The 27,389-nt window shown below is 35.9% G+C and overlaps 1 protein-coding gene across 1 annotated transcript in view; it reads right to left on the bottom strand.

Moving 5' to 3' along the window:
• Positions 1–27,389, bottom strand: part of LOC136042172 (intraflagellar transport protein 172 homolog) — a 222,669-nt gene that overhangs the window by 126,666 nt on the left and 68,614 nt on the right. Inside the window, exons 17-19 of the mRNA XM_065727100.1 lie at positions 22,386–22,530; positions 14,676–14,857; positions 513–669 (exon numbers count right to left, since the gene is read on the bottom strand). Of these exons, the coding sequence (XP_065583172.1) occupies positions 513–669; positions 14,676–14,857; positions 22,386–22,530 (484 nt within the window). The remainder of the gene's footprint in view (positions 1–512; positions 670–14,675; positions 14,858–22,385; positions 22,531–27,389) is intronic.

Below are 27,389 nucleotides of genomic sequence, written 5' to 3'. Positions count from 1 at the left end.
TGTTTTTCTTTTCCTTTGCATTTTTTGGTTCTTCGTTTTTTTCTTATGTCGTTTACTACCAGTGTAGTCTTAAAACCCTTTAACAGTTTTGAAAGCTTACCCAACTTTTTCAAAAAAACAAATATTATCTTGGTTTCTGTTTGTCTTTTCCTTTGCATTTTTTGGTTCTTCGTTTTTTTCTTATGTCGTTTACTACCAGTGTAGTCTTAAAACCCTTTAACAGTTTTGAAAGCTTACCCAACTTTTTCAAAAAAAACAAATATTATCTTGGTTTCTGTTTGTCTTTTCCTTTGCATTTTTTCGTTCTTCGTTTTTTTCTTACGTCGTTTAGTACCAGTGTAGTCTTACAACCCTTTAACAGTTTTGAAAGCTTACCCAACTTTTTCAAAAAAACAAATATTATCTTGGTTTCTGTTTGTCTTTTCCTTTGCATTTTTTGGTTCTTCGTTTATTTCTTATGTCGTTTACTACCAGTGTAGTCTTAAAACCCTTTAACAGTTTTGAAAGCTTACCCAACTTTTTACTAAGGCTAATATATCCTGTTATGTCTCCAGTTCGGGCCAACATGTCTTGAGCTTCTTTCCCTCGTCCCTTTGAAACAAGGTCTTCCACAATCCCTTGCTTCTCGTTGATTACCGAGTCACCGGCTTGAGTTAGAATATTCAAAGCCTAGAATGACAAAAAAAATGCATTTAGTTTCTTTTTTAGGTTTTGGGAAATTAAATATGAAAATTGATTTAATTCTTGAGATAAGAATCTTTTCGCCACAAGGCTTAACAGCATAACATTTATAATGCACAACCGCTAAAGGCAAAGGTGATCGTGACAATAAATGAAAGTATTAATTACAACACACATTCAAAAGAAATTAAGACAAAAGATTTTTCTTAAGTTTCTCTTAAAAGCATTAACTTGTTTTGAGACTTTAAGCCCAGAATACAGTGTCTTCCAGTACCAATATTTCAAATAGAAAAACCTGCTCTTGTTGTTAGACAGGAGCCACCTATAAGCTGCTTAGTGCTAGAAGTAGGATGAAACTAATAAGTCGATGGAAAACTAAAAACAAAAATTGAAATTAAGTTTAATCATAAAAGACATGTTTCGCAATTTACTAAATTTAACTATAGCTTATTGACTTTTATTTTGACCATATTACAATTTGCTGGATTTTTTTTCTTTTTACAAGTTATTTCCTCTAATTTAAATTTTAAAAGCATGAACCAAAATGCTTATGTACTAAAAATCTGAGTTAGAAATTTGGTCCATTAGAAAATAAAACAAGCATCATGTTACTGCCAACATATTCTGTGTCTCTTGTTCATATATAAAAAAAAGTTGGGGTTATTTTCCTCATTAAATAGGTATAAGTCTTTCATAATCCCTTACCTTTCCTTTAGCGACAGCTCGAATTAAAATATTATAACTAATAAAAACGATAAAACATTAATTTGGAAAACCTAGTTCAACATTTAATGAATACTATCTATTCAAACACATAGAAATTACACAGATTTAGTCAAGTTGAAATATTTTCAATCTTTATACTACTTAAGATGCATTCTGATAGAGTATTAAAAATCTAAATATTCCTTTTTAACAGCTGAAGTGGACACTCAAAGCCTATGGTAAAAAACAGAATTAAACTTATAAGGATCTTAATAAAGGAGAAGGGAGGGGGGGGAAGAGTATTTTTTTTTTTACTGAGAATCACTAAGACAATGTCAACGATTGCTTGATCTTGTTCTTTTTTAATTGAATATTTGACATATTCTTTAACCCACAAACTAACCACATCTATAGTTGAAATAGGTGTGGGAACCGGATGAACCTTCCTGATGATCTCCTTGTCTCTCCTGTCATCACCCTTACCATACTATTGGTAAAATTGGCTGATTTTTGTGCCAGCCATTTGATGTCAGTTGCCATAAATATGGACAACTATGTCATTAATATGCGCTGACAAGGATAGACTGGACATAGCAGGCTGGGATTATATGGTATTGTGAGGTGATTGCAAGTATCTGATATACCATAAGCTTTTCCCACTGTCCCTGTCTCTGCTGTAGAGTACCAATCAGCGCAGGCTCACAGCAAGTTCTGGTTTGACCTTTCACTACTTCACCGAACCAGAACCATGGTTTTGAACAGAGTTTCAGAATGACCACAAGGTCATTTAATATTGACCTTCAGGAGCTTGATACGAGCGATTCTATGGATTTTTTGCAGCTTTGTATGTCCTATGGTTTATTTTGTACCATTAATATATGTACATGAATCACCACCTCATCATCGAAGCTTATTGAAAATTATTTTTCAAATTTGGATTTTTCAGCTACAAGAGTTATTTTTACAGATGTATCAGACCATTCTGGGATTTCACCAAGACTTGAGGTTTGCATCCCTCAAAGCCAGCACTAATAATTTCAAAGAGTCCACTGCCCGTGTTTATCCAGAGTAACCTTCAAAAGTTTAAGCAGGCGATTGCAAAAGTCGATTGGAATAATTTGGTCGATCTTACGGATGATATATCTATGAGTTTTCAACGATTTTATGATAGGCTGATTTTGATGATGACAAAAAATTGTATGATGGTTCGTTCGCCATCAGGGAAAAAGAGTCTAAGAAACTATGGCTGTCGCCTAGCTTATCACGTTGTATTAATAAAAGAGATCAACTTTATAAGAATTCCTTAAATAATGAGAATCATTAAATGTGCTGTTACGTAGTAACTTGCAATTACTGAAATAAGTTTTGGAAATTGGGACTGAAATTTTTTGGAGGAATATTTATTTTGGAATTGGCAAATTTTGAACCCTCTTTGGGAAAGTGCACTGTTCAGTGATACGCAGGAAAGTCTTTTAGGCCCACTTTACACAGGTTGTATTGGAATCCACTTGGATGAAATAGGGAGGCTCGGCCCTTAGTTAAAGTAAGTTTTTTTGCTGTGTTTATCTACTTCTAAAAATAAGATATTATTAATGATGCAGCATTTCAAGCAGTTTGATGTCGCACTAGCTAAATTCAAGAACTACCCCCTATAGCCTGTGAGAATTTGTAAATAGGAAAGGATTCGCACGGAAAGCCCACTTATCTGGTCTTTTGTTACAGTATTCATGATGAATTTAGGTTAATAGATGCGAATCTTCAAGAATACAACCCTAAAACGATAGATTCATCCACGCCTGATGTCAAAAAAGCAATTGTGGAACTTACCCCTGAAATTTATGAAACTCTTTCTAAGACTTTTTTAGCCGAGAAAGCAAGTGATAAATTAGGGTCTAAATCAGTTTCTTCAAGTATCGCCCCAATTTATGACAAATTAGTTGCAACTGAAGCCCAGCTGAAGAAGAAAAGAAATGATCTGATGGAAAATATTACAAATTATGTGTCTGAAAAGTTCAAAGACCAAAGGTCACTGAAAGAAGCTACTGAACTGATAGTCAGCCAGGTTTATGATTCAGTCACGCTCGAGTTTAATCCAAAGTTTGCAAAAATTGAGCAGACTCTAAGTAGCCTGAGAACTCAAATTCAAAATTTGGAGGAGAGGATTAGTAGAATAGAAAAAAAGCTTGATGATTATGATCAAGAGTCCTTACTTGATATTCTTGTATTTCATGGGGTAAAGCAGTTACCTGGTGTTGACACTCGTACCACAATATCTCGCATTATAAATAGCAAAATGTCTATGACCGACCTCTCGTCTTCTGATTTGATTAATGTATACCGTATCCAACTGAACAATTTGACTACACAGCATGAAGAAAGTTCAATTAGAGCTGCTCCGATCGTCGTTAAGTTTTCTGGCAAAGATGTAGCCCGTAGAATGTTTAAAGCAAAAGCTAAACTTGCTTCATCTGGTGTTTTTGTATCGGAGTCTCTAACTAAACGTCACCGGGACATTTTGAACGCAGCGAAAGACAAGTATGGTCAACGAAATGTTTGGTCAGATCAGGGTCAGATTTTGGCAAAGCCTAGTTTAGGGTCAACAGTAAAAAAGATCCGTTCTATTACCGACTATATTTAGTCTCATATATTATGATTAGTGTTTTTTGCATTTGTTTATTTTGTTTTGATGTTTTTGCTTTTATTTTCAACTTTTCTTTTTCTCTGCTTTTATGTGTATTTTTCCTTTCTTGCTATTTTTTTTTCATTTAGAGAGATTTGTTTTGGTTCGAGATTTCATTTACTCTCGCTGCGTCTATACTGGATGATTTAATGAGCCAACCTTTTCTCCTTGAACAGATTTTGTTGGCACAAATAGCAACTGATATTGAGCCTTTTATGAACCAAATTAGATTTAAACAGTTGAGAAACAGTGCTTATGTTCAATGTTCGCAGTTAAACCCCACGGAAGCCGATTTACTGAGTTTATGTGCCTGGAATTGCCACCTAACCACGTGTTATGAGGATGTGTTGCAATTTCTCTCTGATTCTCAAGGTAAAGTTAGTTTTATTGGTATATGTGAAAGTTTTTTGAGTCAGGAACACTCCGTCTCATTGTATTCTTTTCCAGATTATAATTTGGAGATTAAAAACCGAACGTCACTTTATAGAGGGGAAATTGCGTGTTTGATTTCTCAGTCGTTGACATACCAAGTAAGAAATGATATTGATGTTTGGATAGAGGGTAAATTCGAAAGTTTTAGTCTGGATTTAGATATGGGAAGTAGTAAATTTCTGATTAGTGTTGTGTATATACAACAAAGTGCTAGCTGGGAGGAATTTGAACGTGGGTTTGATCAACTTGCGCGTGCGGTGTCTCGGACAGGTTTAGATTTTATTTGTATGGGTGATTTTAACTTTAATCAGCTTACATTGAATGGAGCGAATTTTGATTTTTTTTTTTTTATTTGATGATTGCTCATGAGCTTTTCCCCATAGTAAATATTCCAACACGTGTTACGAGTCATTCAGGACTCTCATTGATAATATTTTTGTTGGTTCTAAGTATCTGGACCGTAGTTATGCCGATGTGGTTCTATACCCATGTTCGGACCATTTCCCAGTTGTTGGAGCGGTACCTTGTGGCCGAATAAAAAAAAAAATAAAAAAAGTAAAGACAAGGTCGTTGACAAAGGTGAATTTACAGAGGTTTGGCGAAGAGTTGAGTACCATTGATTTTAATGAGATTATGGATATGAAAGATGACGCTTCTGGTGCATTTGATCATATGATGGGGGTTGTACAGCCAATTTATGATAAGACTTGCCCAGTGAAATTCTTGAAACCACGTAAGCATGAACCCAGGAAGCCCTGGATAACTATTGAAATTCTTAAAGTGTCAGATTTAACAAATCAAGCGTATGTGGAATATTTAAATAGTGAATGTGTCAAGAAACTAGAAGAATTCAAAATAATACGCAATTCAGTAAACTCGATTAGAAAAAATCTAAAAAAGAATATCTTGCCAACCAATTGAGTTAAAATAAGGATAATACTAAAGGAATTTGGAAAGTTATTAATGACCTATTGGGAAAGAAGAAAGAAGCTCCACCTAATTCGCTAATGATTCAAGGAGAACTTGTTAATGATGAAATAAGTATCACGACTAAATTTGCTGAGTTTTTTTCAAGTGTTGGGCAAAATGTACAGGCGCAAGGGTTAGTGAACTTTAATAACGTTTTAATACAAAAAGAATTTGTGGATGATAGAGGAAGTATAAATGAAATTCAATTTCAGCCTTGTACTGGAGATGAAATTCTGAAGGTTGCGAAAACAATCAAATTGAATTCAGCAGGGACAGATGGCATTAATCTGAAAACTTTGAAGTCAGTGATGTGTTATCAAATGCCATGTCTAGTCCATATAATCAATCTTTCCGTCCAAACTGGTATATTCCCTGATGAGCTGAATAGGACAAAAGTAATCCCCTTTCATGAAGGTGGCTCTAAGCTAGAAATTGAAAATTATAGACCCATATCAATCTTACCTTTGTTTTCGAAAATATTTGAAAAAATTGTGCATAAAACGCTTTATGATCAACTTATGAAAACGGGGATGTTAAGTGAAAACCACTTTGGCCTTAGGAAAGATCACTCGACGTCGGACGCCGTGCATTCCCTTTGTGATACTGTAAATAAATGCTTTGAACGTGGTGAAATCCCTTTGACTGTTTTTATCGATTTTAGAAAAGCATTCGATACAGTGGATTCTAATATTCTACTCAAACGTCTACAATCCCTTGGAGTTCGTGGTAACTATTTAAAGTGGTTTCATAGTTTTCTAGGTGGTAGATCTATTCAAGTTGTGTTAAATGATGTGTTTTCTTCTCCTTTTCATTTGAGGTATGGTGTACCTCAGGGGTCTGTTTTGGGACCACTTCTGTACCTTGTGTACTTTAATTCAATGCGTTTCTACTTGCTTGAGTGTTGTATTATGACTTTTGCGGATGATACTGCTTTAGCTGTGTCTAGTAGATATGTCGATGATTTGTTGTTGAAAGTAAATAGGGTATTAAAGGCATTTTTTGTATTGACAATTTTAAGCCTTTTGTCGGCGAACGTTAATAAAACCAACTTTATGATTTATAGGAGAGCTGGTAAGCCTCCATGTGCTGATAAAAGATATTTTTTAACGGTAGGCCTTTGTCACTGGTGCAGGAAGTGCGTTATTTGGGATTCCAGCTTGATTGTAATCTATCTTGGAAGAACCATAGTGATCTTCTTGCAGCTAAAGTTGCTAGAGTTGCGTCGATTAAAGCATGTTTTACCATTATCAGTTCTTTTATTATTATATCACACCACCGTTGCGCCTTATATTTCTTATGGTTGTGTCCTTTTGTCTAGTAGTTTCTATGCAAATTTTAAAAGAGTGCAGATCCTACAAAATAAAACAGTACGTCTTCTTGGTAATTATGTAGAAAATGTGAATGATACCGCGTCATGTTTTAAGAAATTACGAGTGCTTAACATTGGTCAGATTCGAGATTATCAAGCTGCTGTTTTTGCGTATCGATGTTGCAATGATGTATGTCCTCCAGTTTTTACCAGTTTTTTTCGAGTAAATCGTTCACTCCATGGGTATGAGACTAGAGAGGCAGATAATTTTATTGTTGAGTACCGAGACACCACACGTGCAGCTTTCGGAATTAGGTATTTAGCTCCGGCTATTTGGAATGATAGCCCAGCTGGCATTAGGGAGGTGGAACATATGGGGTCGTTTGAAGTAAAATTAAAAAAATATTTATTGGGAGTGGGGAGATATTTTTTTTTCTTTTTTTATTATTGTTAGCCTTTATTTATGTATATTCTGGTATTAAGGGGTAATTGAGTGAGAGTTTTTTTTTCTTCTTTAATTTTTGTTTTTATTTAATTAGGTTGAGAATCAGAGGATTGCAGCCGTCCAACATCAGGCTGTTTGAGTGTATTTATAGTTTTTGTAATTTAGTAGTTAATAAAGAGTTCATTCATTCAAAAAAATGCAAATGATCCGATTACTTCAAAAAATTAAACGAATGCCCAAATGGAGGTATTGAAGTTCTTCATCTAGTTTCAAATAAGGTTACTTTTTCAGTTATTTATAGAGGAGCAAAGCTGTGGAATAGGCTTGTTCCAAGTAGCAAGGAATTACCCCTTAGTCAATTTAAATCTGAGTCGCGTATGGAGTTGCTTGGTAAGCATACCTTCGAAACAGACTGAGATTGATGGAATTAAATTTGACAATAACTGTTTATTGTTTTAGTTTTGGTTCGGTACCATGATATTATGCTTTTTTTGTATACAAATATGGACAACTATGTCATTAATATGCGCTGACAAGGATAGACTGGACATAGCAGGCTGGGATTATATGGTATTGTGAGGTGATTGCAGGTATCTGCTGTACCATAAGCTTTTTCCACGGTCCCTGTCCCTGCCTGCTGTAGAGTACCAATCAGCGCAGGCTCACAGCAAGTTTTGGTTTGACCTTTCACTACTTCACCTAACCAGAACCGTGGTTTTAAACAGAATTTCATAATGACCACAAGGAATGGCACTCTTGAATAAATTTTAGCCCAGTAAAAAACAGCACATTATAATAGGTTATAAGCAAAAAAACGTTAAGATGGTTAAATTGCGGTATCAGGCCAAAAAATGATCCCGCAAGGGCCGAATAAATCCCACAAGGGCCAAACAAAAAGAGACATCCTCAAATCAACTGGGAAATGGACACAATAAAGGATTTATCGGAAATAGGAGCTTAATGCTAGGGAGCAAAGAGAAGACCTTTCCACAGAATAAGATATAGGAGGAACATGCGTGCCTATTTTGACCTATGAAGACTGAAGCTAGTCCTGTGATAAGTTTTCAGTAGTAATAGTATATTAAAGCACGTTTCAGCTTATACATTTTATAACAGTTACAGTTCCATGGCATAATACTTCTAGAACGGTAGTATTTTTCTCATTACAGGCATTAAGGACCATGGCTACTACTTTTCTCCTTATTGTTTTGTCTGTTTGAAGATTCTTTCTAAGAAATTCAGTGTCCATTTCAGGTTGCTATTTTCAGTGCTCAAGAAATCGATAGAGTAACATAGATGGCACGCAAGGAAAGCTGTAAAGAAGATAGTATCGGGATCGTAATTTGTAGAATCGCTTGTTTTTTCTTGGAATAACAAGGAGATGATCTTACGGAAAATTACCCTATTTAATAAAGTAAAAAAAAAAACCCATTACGCAGCTAGTGGTAAATCCAGTACCACCACGGGCGAAGACCGTTTTCCTAGACAAAATATGTTAAATTGAGCTTCAGTTCACTCAACTACCTTGAAATTAGTGTTGAAAATGGTTCTTGTGGAAGGATTATCTCAGCACTTATAAAAAAGCTTCGTCTTCAAATTAAACGGATCTTGTCTTTTAGGAGTCGTTCTTAAGAAGTTGGGCAAAACCCTCAAACTTTAGTGTAAGTAAACAGCAAGGCATTAAGGAAGGGGGCGACCCCTTCATGTATTAAATAATTACTATTAGTTTTAAATAATGTAATATTCTAAATTAAGAATAATTACTCTTAGTACTGCTCGATTAATGTTGATCCTTACTTTCAGTTGAAATAGCTTGTTTCTTTTAATCTAAGTTCTGATCGTTTTTCAAATAACGCCGGTAAATCTGACTCACCCTCCTTGGAAAATTCCCGCCCCTTACAGGAAACATTTCTGTGGGAAATGCCTACCACGTAAAATACAACCGTCCCAATCATAAGATTCCTTCCGAAAAATTCTATCATCACTGGAAATTCCTCCCCCCCCCCCGCCCCCTGTAAAATTTTTTGCAGGAGATTCAACCTGAAAAATTCTCCTTAGCACACTTTCATTTGAAAAAGACCATGTATTTTCGATCGCTCTGGAAACCTCCCCTTCCGTGGTAACTGTTTCCCGGAAATAAAAAAAAACGCTGAAACTTCCCCTAGAACATCTCCACATGCAAGATTGAGCAGACAAAGAGAAAATAAGAATTTCTTATAGAAATTCTGTCAAATCTTCCTAGTGTAAAACTTCCTCTGCAAAGTTCATCCCAAGAAATTCCACGGAAGTTCACCCTTGGAGAGTTCACGCGTCAGTGATCTTTCTTCTGACAAAAATACCAAACTCCACATTTTTGACGATAGGATCTTGAAATCTCGACAAAACGGTTCTCTGATACACTAAATCTAATTGTGAGATTTTCATTAAGATTCTTTGACTTTTAGGGGTTGTTTTCCCCTTTTCTCAGGCTCGCAGCCTCTTACGGGTAGCACTAATCTTAATGAATCCTATATATTTGGAATCAGTATAATAAGTCAATTCTTTATTGATGCCAAATTTCTGTTCTTTAGAGTGTTGGTTACTCTTGAGCCGTGTCACTCCTTATTTACAGTTTGTTACCGCGATCTGTTTGATAGGGCATTAGGTTAATATTTTGCATTACTACCATAGGCAGCACAATTATACTGCCTAAGTGAATAGCGATGCTAGCACAATGTTGGGTTTGTTTGTCTTAGACCAGGGTACTTAGTGTCGAGGCAGTTGTCATAGAAACTTACAAAATGGTTCATTTAATTGTATATTGAAAGGGATAGTAGCCTCTTAATGGTCAAAAGTGATTGGAGGGCAACAAACCTCCCACTCCCACTTTTTCCCCAAACATATCCAATGGAAATTTTGAGATAATTATTTTAGTCAGCGTAGTTGAAGAACCCGAAAATTATGCCTTTGTGGATGACAACCCCCCCCCCCTCTCACAGCCCTCAGGGTAAAGGCTGTAAGTTGTACCCTGGGGGCACATAAGGTCTTTCATAGAAAGCTTTGTTGTAGAAACTTCAAAAAGATCTCATTCGATTGAAAATAAAGAGGGATAGTGCCCTTTTTAATAGTCAAAAGTGATTGGAGGGAAATCCCCCCGCGCACATCATTTCCCCAACCACATCTCAAAAAAATTTTGATATAGCCATTTTGTTCAACGTAGTTGAAAGGTCTGTAAATTATGTTTTTGAGGATGACAACCCGCTCCCCCTCACCGCAGCCCTTTAGACAAGGGTTGTAAGTTATGCACTTGGGGCATATAAGGTTTTTTTAAGAAAGTTTTGGTGTAGAAACTTCAAAAAGGGCTCATTCGATTGGATATCGTGAAGACTAGTGCTCTTTTTACTAAGCGATCAGAGCGCAAATGCCTTCTCATGCCAATCATGTCCCGCTTGAGATCAAATTTTTAGATAACTTTTTTCTTCAACGTAGTTAAAAAGGTCCGGTGATTATGTCTTTGAGAATGACGAATCCCACCTAGTCCTCAGGGCAGGGGTTGTAAATTATGCCCTGGGAGCATATAAGGTTCTTATAGAAAGTGTGGTCATATAAAATTCAGAGGGGGCTGATTGGATTGGTAATAAAAAACTCTAGTGCCCTTTTTAAGCGTCGTAGGTGTTCGGAGGGAAGCGACTCCCCCCCCCCCAAACCCAGACACAAGTCGTATTGTCATGAAATTTGTTTAATAGAAATTTTGAAACAATGATTTTATTCAAAATAGTCTAAATACCATATAAAAAAAGGTTTTGGTTGAAAAAAAAACAGCTTGAAGGCAAGGTGAGGGTTGAAATTTATGCCCAGGGGCATTTAAGGCTAGTATAGAAGGATTGGTTGTATAAACTTTGAAGGAGACTTATTATAGTTGAAAATTGGAAGTTCTAGTTCATTTTTAAGAGTCAAAAGGGATAGAGGGCAGATAACTCCCTACTGACTACCCCTCGTCACCAAACGAATCTGACTAAAATTATGAGATAGCGATTTTGCTCCAAATAATCCAAAGAACATATAACAATGCCTATAGGGTATACACAATCCCACAGTACCTTGAGGATAGGGTGGTAACTCATGCCTTGGGAAGTGTAAGGTTTTTATGGAATGAGCTCATGGCAAAGTGATGGAGGGCAGACAGCCCCCCCCCATCTGACTACGCCTCTTCACCAAACAAATATGACTAAAATTACAAGATATTGATTTCACTGTAATAGTCTAAAAATCTTATAACAATGCCTCTAGGGCAGACACAACTCCCCAGTGCCCTGGGGATAGGGTTGTAAGTCGTGTTTTGGGGGCGTATAAGGTTTTCGTGAAATGTTTGGTCGTATAAACTTAAGATGGGCTCATTTGATTTGAAATTTGAAGTTATAGTGCCCTTTCTAAGAGTCAAAAGTCATTTGAGAGCCACCAGTGCCCCTCCCCCACTCATCATCTCCCCGAAGAAATGCAAAATAAATTTGAGGACAGCAGTTTTGTTTGTTGTAGCTGGATGGCCCAGGAACTATGTCTTTGAGGAAGACACCCCCATCAAGGGTTGTAAGTTATGCCACGGAGCATATGAGATTCTTATACAAAAGGCTGTCGTATATACTTCGGCTGAGACTCATTAGATTGGTAATCTGAATTTCTAGTTCCCTTTTTAAGAGTCAAAGTGATCAGAAGGCAGCTACACCCCCCACCCCCAACACGTAGTGTTTTCCTGGAATATATTGAGTAATTTTTTTTTTAACCAGTCACTTTATTCAGACTAGTCCAAAGATAATATAAAAAGGCTTTTGGGGTGGATACAAACCACCAGAGCCTGGGAGCCAGGGTTGTAAGTTGTGCCGCGGAGCATTTAAGATTTATATGGATTGGATGTTTCTTTAAATTTAGAAGAGGCTGATTCGGTTGAAAATTGAAAGTTATAGTTTCCTTTTAAGCGTCAACAGTAATGGAGGGCATTTAGGCTCCCTCCCCGACAACCCTTATGTTCACCAAACACATTTGATTGAATTTATGAGATGAATATTTAGTTCAACATAGTTGGAAGGTCAGGAATTATGTCTCTGAGGATTACCGATCACTCCCAGCCCTCAGGGCGACAGTTGAATACTTTGCCCTATGGGCGTATACGGTTTTTATAGAAAGCGTGTTCATATAAATTTCGGAGGGGATTCACTGGATTTGTAATCAGTACTTCTAGTGGCCTTTTTAAGAGCGAAAGTAATCACAAGGCAGCTACCCTCCTACACACACTTGTCGTATTGTCCCGAAATACATTTAACAGAAGTTTTGATTTAGCCATTTTATTAAAAATAGTCTAAATATTATGTAACAAGGCCTTTGGGGTTCAAACCCCCCGAGCCCGGGGGCAAGGTACTGGTTGTAAGTTATCCTCCAGGGGCATTTGAAGCTTTTATGGAAAGGATGATTGTATCAACTTTAGAGGATGCCCATTTGGTTGAAAATTGTAAGTTCTAGTTCCCTTTTAAGAGTCAAAAGTTATGGTGGGTAGCTAGCTCCCCCCGACAACCTCCTCTTCCCAAACAAATCTGATTAAAATTTTGACACAGCAATTTTGCTCAAAATAGTCCAAAGAAGCTATAACAGTGTCTCTAGGATTGACACAACTCCCCACTGCCCATGGTATAGGGGTGTAAGTCATCCCTTGGGCATATACGGTTTTGTTGAACATGAGGTCGTATAAATCTCAGATGGGGCTCAATTGACTTGAAATTGGAAGTTATAGTGCCATTTTTAAGTGTAAAGAGTGAGAGCAATCAGCCCCCTCCTCTAACCATTTCATAGAAGACATTCAACCAAATTCAAAGATAGCAATTTTGTTCATTGTAGTTGAACGGTCTGGAAACTACGTCTATGAGGAAGACACCCTGTCCCACAGCTCTAATTATGGCCCAGAATCTTATAAGGTTTAAATTGAAGGGTTGGACGTATATGCTTTAGAGGGGACTCATTGGACTGGTAATCTGAATTTCTAGTGCCCTTTTCAAGAACCAAAGTCATCAAAGGGCAGCAAACACGTCGTGTTTTCCTGAAATACATAGAATGAAAAATTTTTAGACCGTCATTTTATTCAAAGCAGTCCAAAGGTCGTATAACAAGGCTTTGGGGTTGATACAAACCAAAAAAGCTTGGGGGAGGATTGTAAGTTATGCCGTGGGGTATTTAAGGCTTTTATGGGAGGGATGATTGTTTAACTTTACAATAGGCTCATTTGGTTGAAAATCGGAAGTTCTAGTCCCTTTTTAAGCGTCAATAGTGATAAAGGACATCTCCTCTTTTCACCAAACGCATTTGATTGAAATGATCAGATAGCAATTTTGTTTAAAATAGTTCAAAGAACGTATAATAATACCTTTAGGGTTGACACCCTCCAGCACCCTAAGTACAGGGATTTAAGATATGTCATGACCGCATATAAGGCGGTCACATAAATTTCTGATGGGGCTCATTTGATTTAAAATTGGAAGTTTTAGTGCCAACTCTAAAAGTTCAAAGTGATTTGACAGCAAACAGCCCCCACCTCTCCACACTCATCATTTCCCTTTGCACCTTCAATCAAAATTTGGAGATAACTATTTTGTTCATCGTCGTTGAAGGGTTCAGGAATTATGCCCATGAGGAAGACTTCCACCCTACCCAACCCCCCGAAGCTCTCAGGGTAAGGGCCGTAAGTTACGCCCTGGGCTTAAAAGATTATTATAGAAAGGGTGGTCGTATATGCTTTGGAAGGAAGTCAAAGTGATTTACGAGCAGCCAGCTATAAACCCTCCACACTCATCATTTCCCTTTACACTTTCAATCAAAATTTGGCGATAAAAATTTTGTGCAATGTAGTTTAAAGGTTCAGAAGTTATGTCTGTGAGGAAGACCTCCACCCCTTCCCCCTAATCTCGTCAATCTCGGAGATCTCGTCGATATATAGAATCCTCAATCTATCAACAACGGTGATTGACCTAGAACGGAAAGCTTCCATGCGATCTCTTAGCAAGCTATACAATTAAACGATGACTCAACTATTTCTGTGATTGTGTTTACGTAATTAAGTGAATGAAGTTTTAGCGTTACCTATTTTTTCTTTTTTTTTTTGCTTTGTTTTTCATATATATATATATATATATATATATATATATATATATATATATATATATATATATATATATATATATATATATATATATATATATATATATATATATATATATATATATGTATATATATATATATATATATATATATATATATATATATATATATATATATATATATATATATATATATATATATATATATATATATATATATATATCGTTTAGAGTTTTGCTGAGAGGTAATCTTAAAACAATTGGGAATAAATCGAAACTGAACACAATTGGCTATAAGATCAACAATACACTCATAGAAAAGCTTTAGTGACATACCTTCCCATGGAGATTTTTATTTTGATACATCTGCACGGCCAGGTCATGTCTTCCCATAGCCAAGTATAAAGCTTCTGCCTTATCAAGTTGATTTGACTTTAAAAAGACCTGGCAAACCATATCTAAGATGATCTCACCATCGGGTGCTCTTAAAGATACATCAACAGCTTTACTCCACAGGCCTGGATAGAAGATATAACTTAAATTAGAAGTAGTTGTCAGAATTTGACTAAGGAATGAATAATAAAAGAGAAAGAAAGAAAAAGGAGGAAAAAACCTAATTTTAAAATACAGAAATTTTTTTAGTAAAAAAAAAAAAATTAAAAAGGGAAAAAACTGCTTTTGTTTATTTTTATTACGACAAACATACGCTTTAAATAAGATATATCCTTCAGCATTAATCCGCATGAATGAAAAACTTCAAAAAATAAACGTAACATTGTTAGAAAAGCTAAGAATGTGCAAGACCGTGGTTAATAAGTGCACTTTAAACACACTAATGGGATATTAGAATAACACTTTAAATATGACATAACCTAATATATTTTCTGAGGCAAACCTGATTCTTATACATAAAAATAAAAAAAGAAGTTTTTTAACAGAAAGTAAGGAGCGACATTAAAACTTAAAACGAACAGAAATTACTTCGTATATGAAAGGGGATGCTTCCTCATCAACGCCCTGCTCTTTACGCTTAAGTTTGACTCTTTCTCTTAACTCTACTTTTTAAAACAGTAAAAAACTTTAGCGTAAAGAGCGGGGCGTTGATGAGGAAGCATCCCCTTTCTTATACGAAGTAATTTCTGTTCGTTTTAAGTTTTAATGTCGCTCCTTACTTTCCGTTAAAAAATTTGTTTTTTTTATTTAATTTCTGAACATTTTTGAATCAATGCATGTTTTGATTTTGGCTCTCCACAGATAAATAATGAAAAGAAATTTGCATATTTATTTTTTTTTGCTAAATGGCTTTCTCATAGTTTTGATCGAATGGTTTTGAGAAAAAGGAGCGGAGGAGGAGGCCTAGTTGCCCTCCCATTTTTTGGTTACTTGAAAAGGCAACAAGAACTTTTAATTTTTTTACGAATGATTTTATTAGTGAAAGATACACGTAACTTACAAATTAGCTTACGTAACTAACTTATGTATTCTCATGTTTTTATTACGTATATGAAGGGGTTATTCCCCTCGTTTTTACCTCGGTCTTTACACTAAAGCTTAAATTTTGTCCCAATTTCTTAAGAATGACCCCTGAATCACAAAAGCCGTAGAATAAATAGTTGAAATTACTAAAAACACTTTAGCGTAAAGAGCGAGGTATTAGGAGAAGGTGAGCCCATCATATGTGTAATAATTTCTGTTCGTTTTAAGTTTTAATGCTTCTCCTTACTTTCAGTTGAAAAAAATTTTCATAGTTATTTTTTCATTGTTGTTTCTTTTAAATAATGCTAGAAAATCCTGCGCTCCCTCATGAAAATTTTCTTCCCCCATGACAAATTCCTCCAAGGAAATTTCCCAACATATCCCCTTCTTCTCAACCCCCCACTCCCCAACCTAAAAATCCCCCTGAAAACGTCTGTACACTTCCAAATAACCATTACTATATGTAAGCACTGATCAAAGTTTGTAACTTGTGGCCCCTCCCACGGGGACTGTGGGGGAGTACGTCGTCCACAAAGACATAGTTATAAGGTTTTTTGACTACGCTGAATAAAATGGCCATCTCAGAATTTTGATCTGGCGACTTTGGGAAAATAATTAGCGTGGGAGGGGGCCTAGGTGCCCTCTGATTTTCTTGGTCACTTAAAAAGGGCACTAGAACTTTTTATTTCTGTTAGAGTGAGCCCTCCTGCAAAATTCTAGGACCACTGGGTTGATAGGATCATCCCTGGGAAAAAAAACAAATAAATACGCATCCGTGATCTATCCTCTGGCCAAAAATACAAAATTCGACATTTTTATAGATAGGAGCTCGAAACTTCTACAGTAAGGTTCTCTGATACGCTGAATCTGATGATGTGATTTTTGTCAAGATTCTATGACTTTTAGGGGGGTTTTCCCCCAATTTTGTAAAATAAGGCAAATTTTCTTAGGCGCGTAACTTTTAATGGATAGACTAAACTCCATTTTTTAGAGTTTCGGTTACTATTGAGCCGGATCGCTCCTTACTACAGTTCGTTACCACGAACTGTTTGATATTGATAGAGGGTATTAAGCTTACCCAAGTTCAGTCGCTATTCAGTCTCTGACCTGTTAAGACCAATTCATTCTCTTAAAAGGATTAATAGCCAGTTTATGAACAAGCGTGGAAAAAGGATTATATTCTGAATCAATTAGAGACTAAATTTATTCTGTTGTAACAAAATATTGCCTGAATGAATTCGACCGGCTAACAATAGCCTAACGCGCGTCCGTACCTGCCTTGATGTATTTTTTGTTCATTTATTAGCCAAGATTAATTGGAAGATTAAAAATCTTACTGAATTTTCTATGACAAATTGAAAAAAGGGAAAAGAAAAATTGAAGCTTTTATAACAGCAGTGCTGGATTGAGATTGATTAAAGCTGTTTATCGTGGTTATGTTTAAAGCTTAGATAAAGCTTTTTAAGGTAGGTGATTTGCAATTTTCGGTTCCCCTTCAACCATTTTTGGTGCTGTATCAAACAGTTCGTGGTAACGAACTGTAGCAAGGAGCGACCCGGCTCAACAGTAACCACAACTCTAAAAAATGGAATTTTGATACCAATAGCTACATCAAAAGAATCGCCTTTTAATACTGATTTTAAATATATAAGTTTCATCGAGTTTAATCTTACCCATCAAAAGTTACGATCCTGAGAATATTTGCCTTATTTTAGAAAATAAAGGGAAACAACCTGTAAAAGTCATAAAATCTTAACGAAAATCAAACCATCAGATTCAGCGTATCAATGAACCCTGTTGTAGAGGTTTCAAGCTCCTATCTACAAAAATGTGGAATTTTGTGTTTTTTGCCAGAAGGTAGATCACGGATGCGTGTTTGTTTTTTTGTTGTTTTTTTTCCCAGGGGTGATCGTAACGACCCAGTGGTCCGAGAATCTTGCGAGGGGGCTCATTTTAACGGAAATGAAAAGTTCTAGCGCCCTTTTTAAGTGACCAAAAAAATTGGAGGGCACCTAGGCCCCCTCCCACGCTAATTATTTTCCCAAATTCACCGGATCAAAATTCTGAGATGGCCATTTTATACAACATAGTCAAAAAACCTTATAACTATGTCTTTGGGGACAACTTACTCCCCCACAGTCCTCGTGGGAGGAGCCACAAGTTACAAACTTTGACCAGTGCTTACATATAGTAATGGTTATTTGGAAGAGTACAGACGTTTTCTGGGGGATTTTTAAGTTGAGGGGGGGGGGAGTTGAGAAGAGGGGGATATGTTGGGGGAACTTTCCTTGGAGAAATTTGTCATGGGGGAAGAAAAGTTTCATGAGGGAACGCAGGATTTTCTAGCATTATTTAAAAGAAAAAACAATGAAAAAATAACTATGAAAAAGTTTTTTCAACTGAAAGTAAGGAGAAGCATTAAAACTTAAAACGAAGAGAAACTATTACGTGTATGATGGGCTCACCTCCTCCTAATACCTTGCTCTTTACGCTAAAGCATTATCAGGAATTTCAACTATTTATTCTACGGCTTTTGTGATTCAGGGGTCATTCTTGAGAAATTGGGACAATATTTAAGCTTTAGTGTAAAGAGCGAGGTACTGACGAGGAGGTGAATCCCTTCATATACATAATACAACATGATAATACAGAAGTTCGTTACGTAAGCTAATTTGTAAGTTACGTATATCTTTTACTAATAATTAAATAAAAAAAACAAGTTTTTTGAAATGGAAGTAAGGAGCGACATTAAAACTTAAAACGAAGAGAAATTACTCCGTATATGAAAGGGGCTTTTCCTCCTCGACACCCCGCTCCTTACGCTAAAGTTTTTTATTGTTTTAAAAAGTAAAGTTGCGAGAAAGAATCAAACTTTAGCGCAAGGAGCGGGTCATTCCACTGAACAAGCTATTGCTGCCCTAATCTTAGAGGTTAATGATTCAATAAATCATGATAATCATGTGTCTGCTCTCTTCTACGACATGAAAAAGGCATTTGATACGCTAAACCATGAAATCTTGATGGAAAAAAATTAATAACACAGGTATTAGAGGTAAAGGCCTAAATCTAATAAAATCTTACCTGCATGATCGAAAAATTCAGGTAGAAATAAATGGACATCTGTCAAGCCATATCGTTACTGATGATATTGGAATCCCCCAGGAATCGGTATTGGGGCCATTACTATTTTTGATCTATATAAAAGACCTCCCAAGGTGTTTACCCCAAGATAATAGCTTAGCAGTAATATTTGCAGATGATACGGCTGTGACAGTAAAAGCTAAAACCCTATCTTTGTTGGTTGAGAAAATGGTGACAGCAATGAAATCTTTGAATAAATGGTTTGCGTGTAACTGCCTAGCTCCGAACTTTTCTAAAAATGAATTCATGATTTTCGGGTGGTCACAACGGGCGATAAATAAAATTACCATAGACGAGTTGATAGTAAATCAAAGTAGGATAAATAGAGTACATTCATTTCGTTACCTTGGGATTATTCTCGATGAGCTTTTATCTTTCCTTAAGCATTCTGATTATTTGAGATTGAAACTTGCCCATCACTTAGGTTGTCTTCATAGATTGAAACAGGTGTTTCCTTTTTCCATCCTTAAAATTTTATACCATTCTCTAATTGAATCATATCTTAATTATTGTCCCATAGTTTATTTCAACATATTTATGGTCCACCTGCAACCTCTTCAGATAATTCAAAATAAGGCAATTAGAATTCTGGGTGCTTTTGTTCATCGCCCTGCGAGACTTAAAAATCTATCAGAAACCCAAACTTTATATATTTTTCTCAATATGCTTAATCTCATGCAATTGAAGGACGTGCATACAGCAATGTGGTGTTATAATATCCAATCCTCGGCAAATTATTTCCATGATTTGGTTATAATTGGGACTCCCACTTCTCCGGCCCACTGCATCCGCTCCAAGAAGTACCGCCTTCCGCCAATCAAATCAGAAAGAGCTAGATTCTCAATCAGATACCAGATTCCTCATATTGTAAATAAACTTAACTTAGTAGAAATGTCCCGAAGTTTCACAAGTCGATTTTCTTTGAAAAATATATTTCAAAAATAGTTCTTTGTCTGGATGTCGGGATTGATTAATAATAGATTTTAGTATGTATTTTGCTGTGGTGTTCTCATGCTGGGGTGGCCTCCTCTATTATATCCTACCTTGTATATTTTTTTTGTCTTAGTTTTTTTTTCTCTTTTTGGAATTATTAGTATGACGAGACGTTGTGTTTTTTCTTTTTCTATGCATTTGTACTGCCCCAGCCTTACGAGCTCTGCTCTCTGTTGGGGCGTAATACTGTTTCTGTATATTTTTAATTTGAATTAATAGATATTAATTGATTGATTGAAGCTATGGATTTAATGTGATTGATTTTCTTCAAAAATTTCGACAGGACCTGTACCTGTGATCATCTAGGCACAGGCAAAGGTCCTGTCGAAAGTATCGTTTGAAGAAAAACAAATCACCTGACATCCATAGCTTAGGTAAGATTATTGCCATCTATAATTATCAAACAGGTCGTGGTAGCGAAATGTAGTAAGGAGCGAAATTTGCCTTATTTTACAAAATAGGGGAAAACACCCCCTAAAAGTCATTTACTGTTTTAAGTTTTTTACTGTTTTAAAAAGTAGAGTTGAGAGAAAGTGTCAAACTTTAGCGTAAAGAGCGGGGCGTTGAGGAGGGAGCAGCCCCTTTTATATAGTAAGAAATTTCTGTTTCGTTTTAAGTAAAAACTTGCTTTTTTATTTAATTATGTATAAGAGTCAGGTTGACCTCAGAGAGGAAAGACCAATGGAGTTCATGTGGCCAAACAAGTCAAAGATCTATCTCTCCTATCTAGGAAGAAGATGATGGCAGGTATAAGTCCTGTCGAAATTAATATTTGAAGAAAATCAATTATTTGATATCCATAGCTTAGGTAGGCTTATTACCATCTATCATTATTATGACATAACCTGTGGCAGTATAAACGATTGACCTCTACTGGACAATACGGGTCCTGAGGTCCAACCCCAGACCGACGGGGAAGGGGACTTGTGGAACTTAAATTTCCTAACGAAATATTACTTCATTGCCTCTGAGGTGGAGATGGTCAGGAGGAGATATTTATTATTTTCATTATTTGAATTCCAAGTACAAGTATCATATACTAACATAACATGCTTAGAAACAGAAACATATCTAATTTGTCCAAGAAAATATTACTTATTACCTTCCTCAAGATATTCAGGTATCCAAGAAAAATGTGTATCCTTTGACCAAGTAAAATACATTAACATAGAAAAAAGAAACACGGCATGCACACAAGAGTTTACTTCAAGGGGAGGCAAGACTTCATGGGGTGGGGGGATTTTTTTTTAATTAAACGGACTGAAGAGTAATATGACAAATAAATTAAATTACAAGGACATTTGTAAAAGGCTCAAGATTTAAGAAGATAAAGTCTGATTGTTCATATACAGGTCTTTAGAAGGGAGCAACGTAGCCAAAGGGAACACACGTTTTCAAAATTATTGACAAAAGCTTCTCCCAAAAATCACCTCAAGAATTGACCTTCTTCCGAAAATCAGTTTCACAGCACTTAAATACAAGCGATTTCCAAAAGCCAGTGGAACCAAAACAGGGCTTGTCACAGCCTATGTAAAATTTTATTTTGGTTTGAAAAAGAAAATCAAACAGTTCGTGTTAACGAACTGTAGTAAGGGGCGACCCGGCTCAATAGTAGCCGAAACTCTAAAACATGGAATTTTGATACCAATCGTTACACCAAAAAAATTGCTTTTTAATGCTGATTTTAAATATATAAGTTTCATCAAGATTAGTCTTACCCATCAAAAGTTGCGAGCCTGAGAAAATTTGCCTCATTTTGGAAAATAGGAGAAAACACCCCCTAAAAGTCATACAATATTAACGAAAATCACACCATCAGATTCAGCGTATCAGAGAACCTTATTGTAGAAGTTTCAAGCTCCTATCTACAAAAATGTGAAATTTCGCATTTTCTGCCAGAAGACAAATCACGGATGCGTGTTTATCACATAAAGGCTGAATTGTTTTTTTTTTTTGTTTTTTTTTTAATTGAAAAAGACCCATAAAAAAAAAACAAAAAACATACCATATAAAAATTAGTGCATAATACAAGCCGTGTCTTGCTGAGAGTTCGATGGTATGTTTGCTCCGCGGATTCGCGATTCAACGTTACACATTCTCACTTTACACGTCTCACTTTACACATCTTACAATTCTCACTTTACAATTCTCACTTTACACATCTTACACACATATCTTTTTAATAGCATTTAAATCCATGAGAGCTTCAGCGAATTAAACTTAAAAAACTAATTAAACTAAACTAAAAAAAATAAACTAAAATTAAAATTAAACTAAACTAAAAAAAGACTTGTCACAGCCTCCACAATTATTTTAAACAAAAATAAAATAAAATAAAACTGCAATTTTTCTTAAAGCAATTCAACACATCGAAATACAAAGGCTCGTTCGGAAAGGTGCTAAGAACAGTTAAGTGCAATCGACTAAAAGACAAACCGTGTCTTGCTGACAGTTCAATGGCATCTTTATAAAGTTCCGCAGATTCGAGAATCGAAGCTCCCACTTCATATTTATTAACAGATTCACAGTATTTAGCCAGTTTAACTGAAGCTATCTTCAACAATCTGTGACTTTGAAGAGACTAAAGAAAACAAAATTCTGCGATTAACTGAAGCGAAAAAATGAATATACACACACACGCCTGTTGGGAAGGTTAATTCGTAATAAATAGTTGAGCAGCTTCAAAAACTAATTAAAAACCCATTAAAGCTTTCTCATGCATGACGGGTCTGACATAATGGGTTGCAAATTGTATTTTATTTTATTAGTATAAAACTATTTAACAAAAAAATCAATACATCTTGCTGAAAGCACAAGTTCCAAACTGAATTTACTGTTTTGTGCAACCCCTAAATGATAGAAGGTATTATTTTTCTTCAGCATAAAAATCAGACACAAGAACCTTTTTGGACCCATAATTTATTTTAATACGAAAACAATAAGTCACAGAATTCTACACAAAAACCTTTTTGGACCCATAATTTATTTTAATACGAAAACAATAAGTCACAGAATTCTGTCACGATGAATTTCATTTTTAGAAAACTGTGCTGAGGCGTGATTGTGTAGAACAGAAATCTTATGATTCAGCTTTCTTTGTTTAAAATAAAAATGTTTTTACCTAAGGTCTGCATTCGAGTAGTAAAGAAATTTCATTTGCACAGTAAAAATACAATTCAAAGCAATTTTCAAAAATTTAACTTGTTTTTTTTTTGTGAAATGGCTCAATGATTTGTGACTAATGAGCCAAATGTGACAAATGTTTTAAACGACTGTCTAAGGCCTGCATTCGAGTAGTAAAGAAATTTCATTTGCACAGTAAAAATACAATTCAAAGCAATTTTCAAAAATTTAACTTGTTTTTTTTTGTGAAATGGCTCAATGATTTGTGACTAATGAGCCAAATGTGACAAATGTTTTAAACAACTGTTATGCTTTGTCAGAAGAATGCAAATAATTTTTTATTTTGTCTAGCTCGCGAGCAGTTTATTTCGTTTATTTCTATTTTGTTCTAGGTTTGATAGCAAAGTGGGTAGCGTGCTGGACTTGCAATACTGTTTCCGTAAGGAGAGGGATGTATATATCCATATATATAAAAATAAGTTGTCTGTATGTGTGTGTGTCTGTCGAGTGACGTCATGTTTGTGTGTCGACTGACGTCATGTTTTCGACTGACGAAATTACAGACCGGGACATCGGGACACAAATGACGACCGGGACACCGGCACATAGGGAATATAAATGACGACCGGGACACTCAAAGAGAAAGCGACCGGGACACAAGGAATGTTCGATTAGCAATCACCATCAACAAAGCACCGGGACACAAATTACGACCGGGACACAGGGAGTATAAATGACGACCAGGACATAAGTAAAAAAAAACTAAAAAAACTAAAAAAAGGTAAAAACTACAAAAAAAACTAAAAAGAAAAAAAACTAAAAACTAATAAAAAAACTAAAAAAGCTAAAAAACTAAAAAAAACTAAAAAAAGGAAAAAAAATGAAAAATAAAGGAGAAAAACAAAACTAAAAAAATAAAAATAAAAAAAAACTAAAAAGAAAAAAGAAAAAAACTAAAAAAACTAAAAAAAAGTAAAAACCAAAAAAAAACTAAAAAGAAAAAAAGGGGAAAAATACAAAATTTATTTCATCATATACCATTTGAAAAACGAATGTATATACAGACCGGGACACCGGGATACAAATGACGACCGGGACACAGGGAATATAAACGACGACAGGGACACAACTACAACAGGGACGCCGGGGGGCACAGGGGGATATATAAATGACGACGGGGACACAGGGAATGTTCGATTAGCAATCACCCTCAACAAAGCTCAAGGGCAATCATTAGAATCATGAGGCATAACTAAAAAAACTAAAAAAAGGTAAAAAACTAAAACCTAAAAAGAAGACCAATTCAAAAACGAATGTATATACAGACCGGGACACCGGGACACAAATGACGACCGGGACACCGGGACACAAGGAATATAAATGACGCCCGGGACCCTCAAAGAGAAATCACAGACTGGGACACCGGGACACAAATGACGACCGGGACAGAGGGAATATAAATGACGACCGGGACACAGGGACACAACTACAACGGGGACGCCGGGGGGCACAGGGGGATATATAAATGACGAAGGCGACACAGGAAATCGTCGATTAGCAATCACCATCAATAAAGCTCAAGGGCAATCACTAGAATCATGAGGTATAGATCTGAATACGGATTGTTTTCCCATGGACCATTATATGTTGCATGTTCAAGAGTCGGTAAACCTGACAATCTATTTATATGCACAGACAATGGGACAGCAAAGAATGTTGTATATTCGCAAGTTTTACGTAGTTAAAAACATATATATATATATATATATATATATATATATATATATATATATATATATATATATATATATATATATATATTCACAGGTGGGACATAGGGACACAACTACAATGGCGCGTAACTAATATGGCGCGTAACGACTTACGCGCGCGTAACGACTTTACACCCCAACAGCTAGTATATATATATATATATATATATATATATATATATATATATATATATATATATATATATATATATATATATATATATATATATATATATATATATAGAACAATCAGTATTAAGATCTATACCACATTTTTCTAATGATTGACCTTGAGCTTTGTTAATGGTGATTGCAAATGCTAATCGAATTGGGAATTGCAATCTTTTAAATTGAAAAGGCAGATCCGTTGGAATCATGGGAATGCGAGGAGTAAGAACAGCCTCACCCTCAAAAGGCCCTGTCAAGATTGCGGCCTCTATTAGGTTTTCCATTGTTTTTATTTTACGGCAAGTCGCGTGCCATTGCAAAGCTTTGGTGGGTTGATATTTCTTAAAAGTATTATTGGTACGCCTATTTTTAGTTGTAGCACGTGTGGTGGAAACCCTGAAAGATCCACGGAATTTAAAAATTCAGATGGATAATTAACCGCTTCATTTGGTTCCAAAACTGTGTCGACTGACTTGTAAAGGACTGCCTGGTCTCGAATCTTGGTCAAAACAATATTGTTGATTTCGTGGACGTCTATATTTTTGGGTGCAAGAATCGCTCTTTCACTTAGCCATTTATTATTTTTATAATTGTTTAGAATATTCGGAAATACTTTTTCAATCAATTCATTTTTGGACGTCACTAAATTACAGAAATCAGCAGGTAGTTGTATACGTCCTGAAATTGAGTCTACTGGGAGCTTTTCGTTTCCAATTGCCAGCAATTGATCTGAAAATGTTTGACCAGAGTCATCGTTTTGCAATCGGACACGCATATTTGTAGTTAATTTTAATGTTTTACGTGTGCCCATAAATTAGAATTTTTCAGGCAAGTATTCATTTCGTCTGCAGGAGTTGATCTAGGTATTATAGGTAATGTTTGCCTGAAATCTCCCGCAAGCAATATTAATGTGCTGCCAAAGGGTTTCGACTTCCCTCGCAAATCTTTCAAGCATTGATCCAGAGGCTCGAGCGATTTTTTGTGTGCCATTGTGCACTCATCCCAAATAATAAGTTTGCATTGCTGCAATACGTTACCCATCCAAGATGATTTGGAAATATTGCACGTGGGAGTTACTGTAGAATGCAAATTCAGAGGCAATTTCAAAGCGGAATGAGCAGTTCTTCCACCAGGCAGCAATGTTGCGGCTATTCCGGACGACGCAATTGCCAACGCTATATCATTTTTTGATCGAATTGATGCCAGAGTCAGTTTTATCACAAACGTTTTACCAGTACCTCCTGGCGCATCCAAAAAGAAAATTTCTCCAACGTTGTTATCGACAAAATGCATTATCGTATCATAAATGTCTTTTTGTTCCGACGTACTGTAACTTTGTTCACGATCCAATTCTACACATGTCGAAACAGCAGCGATACGGTTAGGTGAAGGCATTCCCAAATACTGAAGAGGTTTGTTTGCCATACGTACGCACAAATCTTCTATAATAACTAGAGTGTAGTTATAAATTTCTGATGTAAAATCAAAAGTCATATCTGACGTCTCTAACTGTTTTCGATGGAGTATATCTTCGGACATTTTTGACTTATATTTTCCCCATAACTCTGTAGGAGCTGATGGAGAGCAAGTTGTTAAAATGATGCCAAACAATGCACGAATTTCACTTGGAGTTGACGTCTCGCACGCGTCATTGATGCAGTTATCCCAGTGTTGGTCATTCTCCAATAAATTCAGAGCTTGGCATGCACTACGGTAAGTGTCATGTATAGTACCGTTTACAGTTCTCAAATACTCAAAGGATGTCGGACCGGGTACATTCACCAAAAGCAGGCGTAGAAAGAAGCATTCATATTGATTGGGGTGAACGGTGTAGAGTCTTCCTATAGTTGTATCTTTGAAGATGGTAGGTTGGCCGTCGACTGACTTACCCTGTTTTCGACGTTCAAATACTTTATTTTTAGTATTCCACGTGTAATACGAAGGCACTTCAGTATACAGCAGTTTTTTTGCAAAAGAATCATTTTTGCAAAGCGAAAAGAAACCGGTTAACTTTGTATCCGGTGGATTCAGGGCTCTTTGTTGCAAGTTGGTTTCCGAGAAATAAACACGTTGACCATTCTGTAAATGTACCGCTAAGTGAACAACAGCTGGACTACGTTCATGTATCGGAAATGAAAGAATTCGCCAAACATCTTCATTACTGCTTATGTATCTTCCAGCCTGATATTGTACGATTTCGTCGAAATCTTTGATTTCGGGCTGCAAGCCAAAAACTGCCATGTCACTGCCTTTGTTGACGTATTTACATATGTATTTGATTGCCTTTACGGAGTTACAGTATTCAACGTTTATGTGTGCATTAAATGTTTTTGATAATAATGGGGAATATGGAACAACCCACTGGTTATCGACTTCG

Source organism: Artemia franciscana, unplaced genomic scaffold (genome assembly GCF_032884065.1).
Source record: "Artemia franciscana unplaced genomic scaffold, ASM3288406v1 PGA_scaffold_74, whole genome shotgun sequence".
NCBI classification, from domain to species: Eukaryota; Metazoa; Arthropoda; class Branchiopoda; order Anostraca; family Artemiidae; genus Artemia; species Artemia franciscana.
This window is presented reverse-complemented; position numbering and strand designations above follow the sequence as displayed.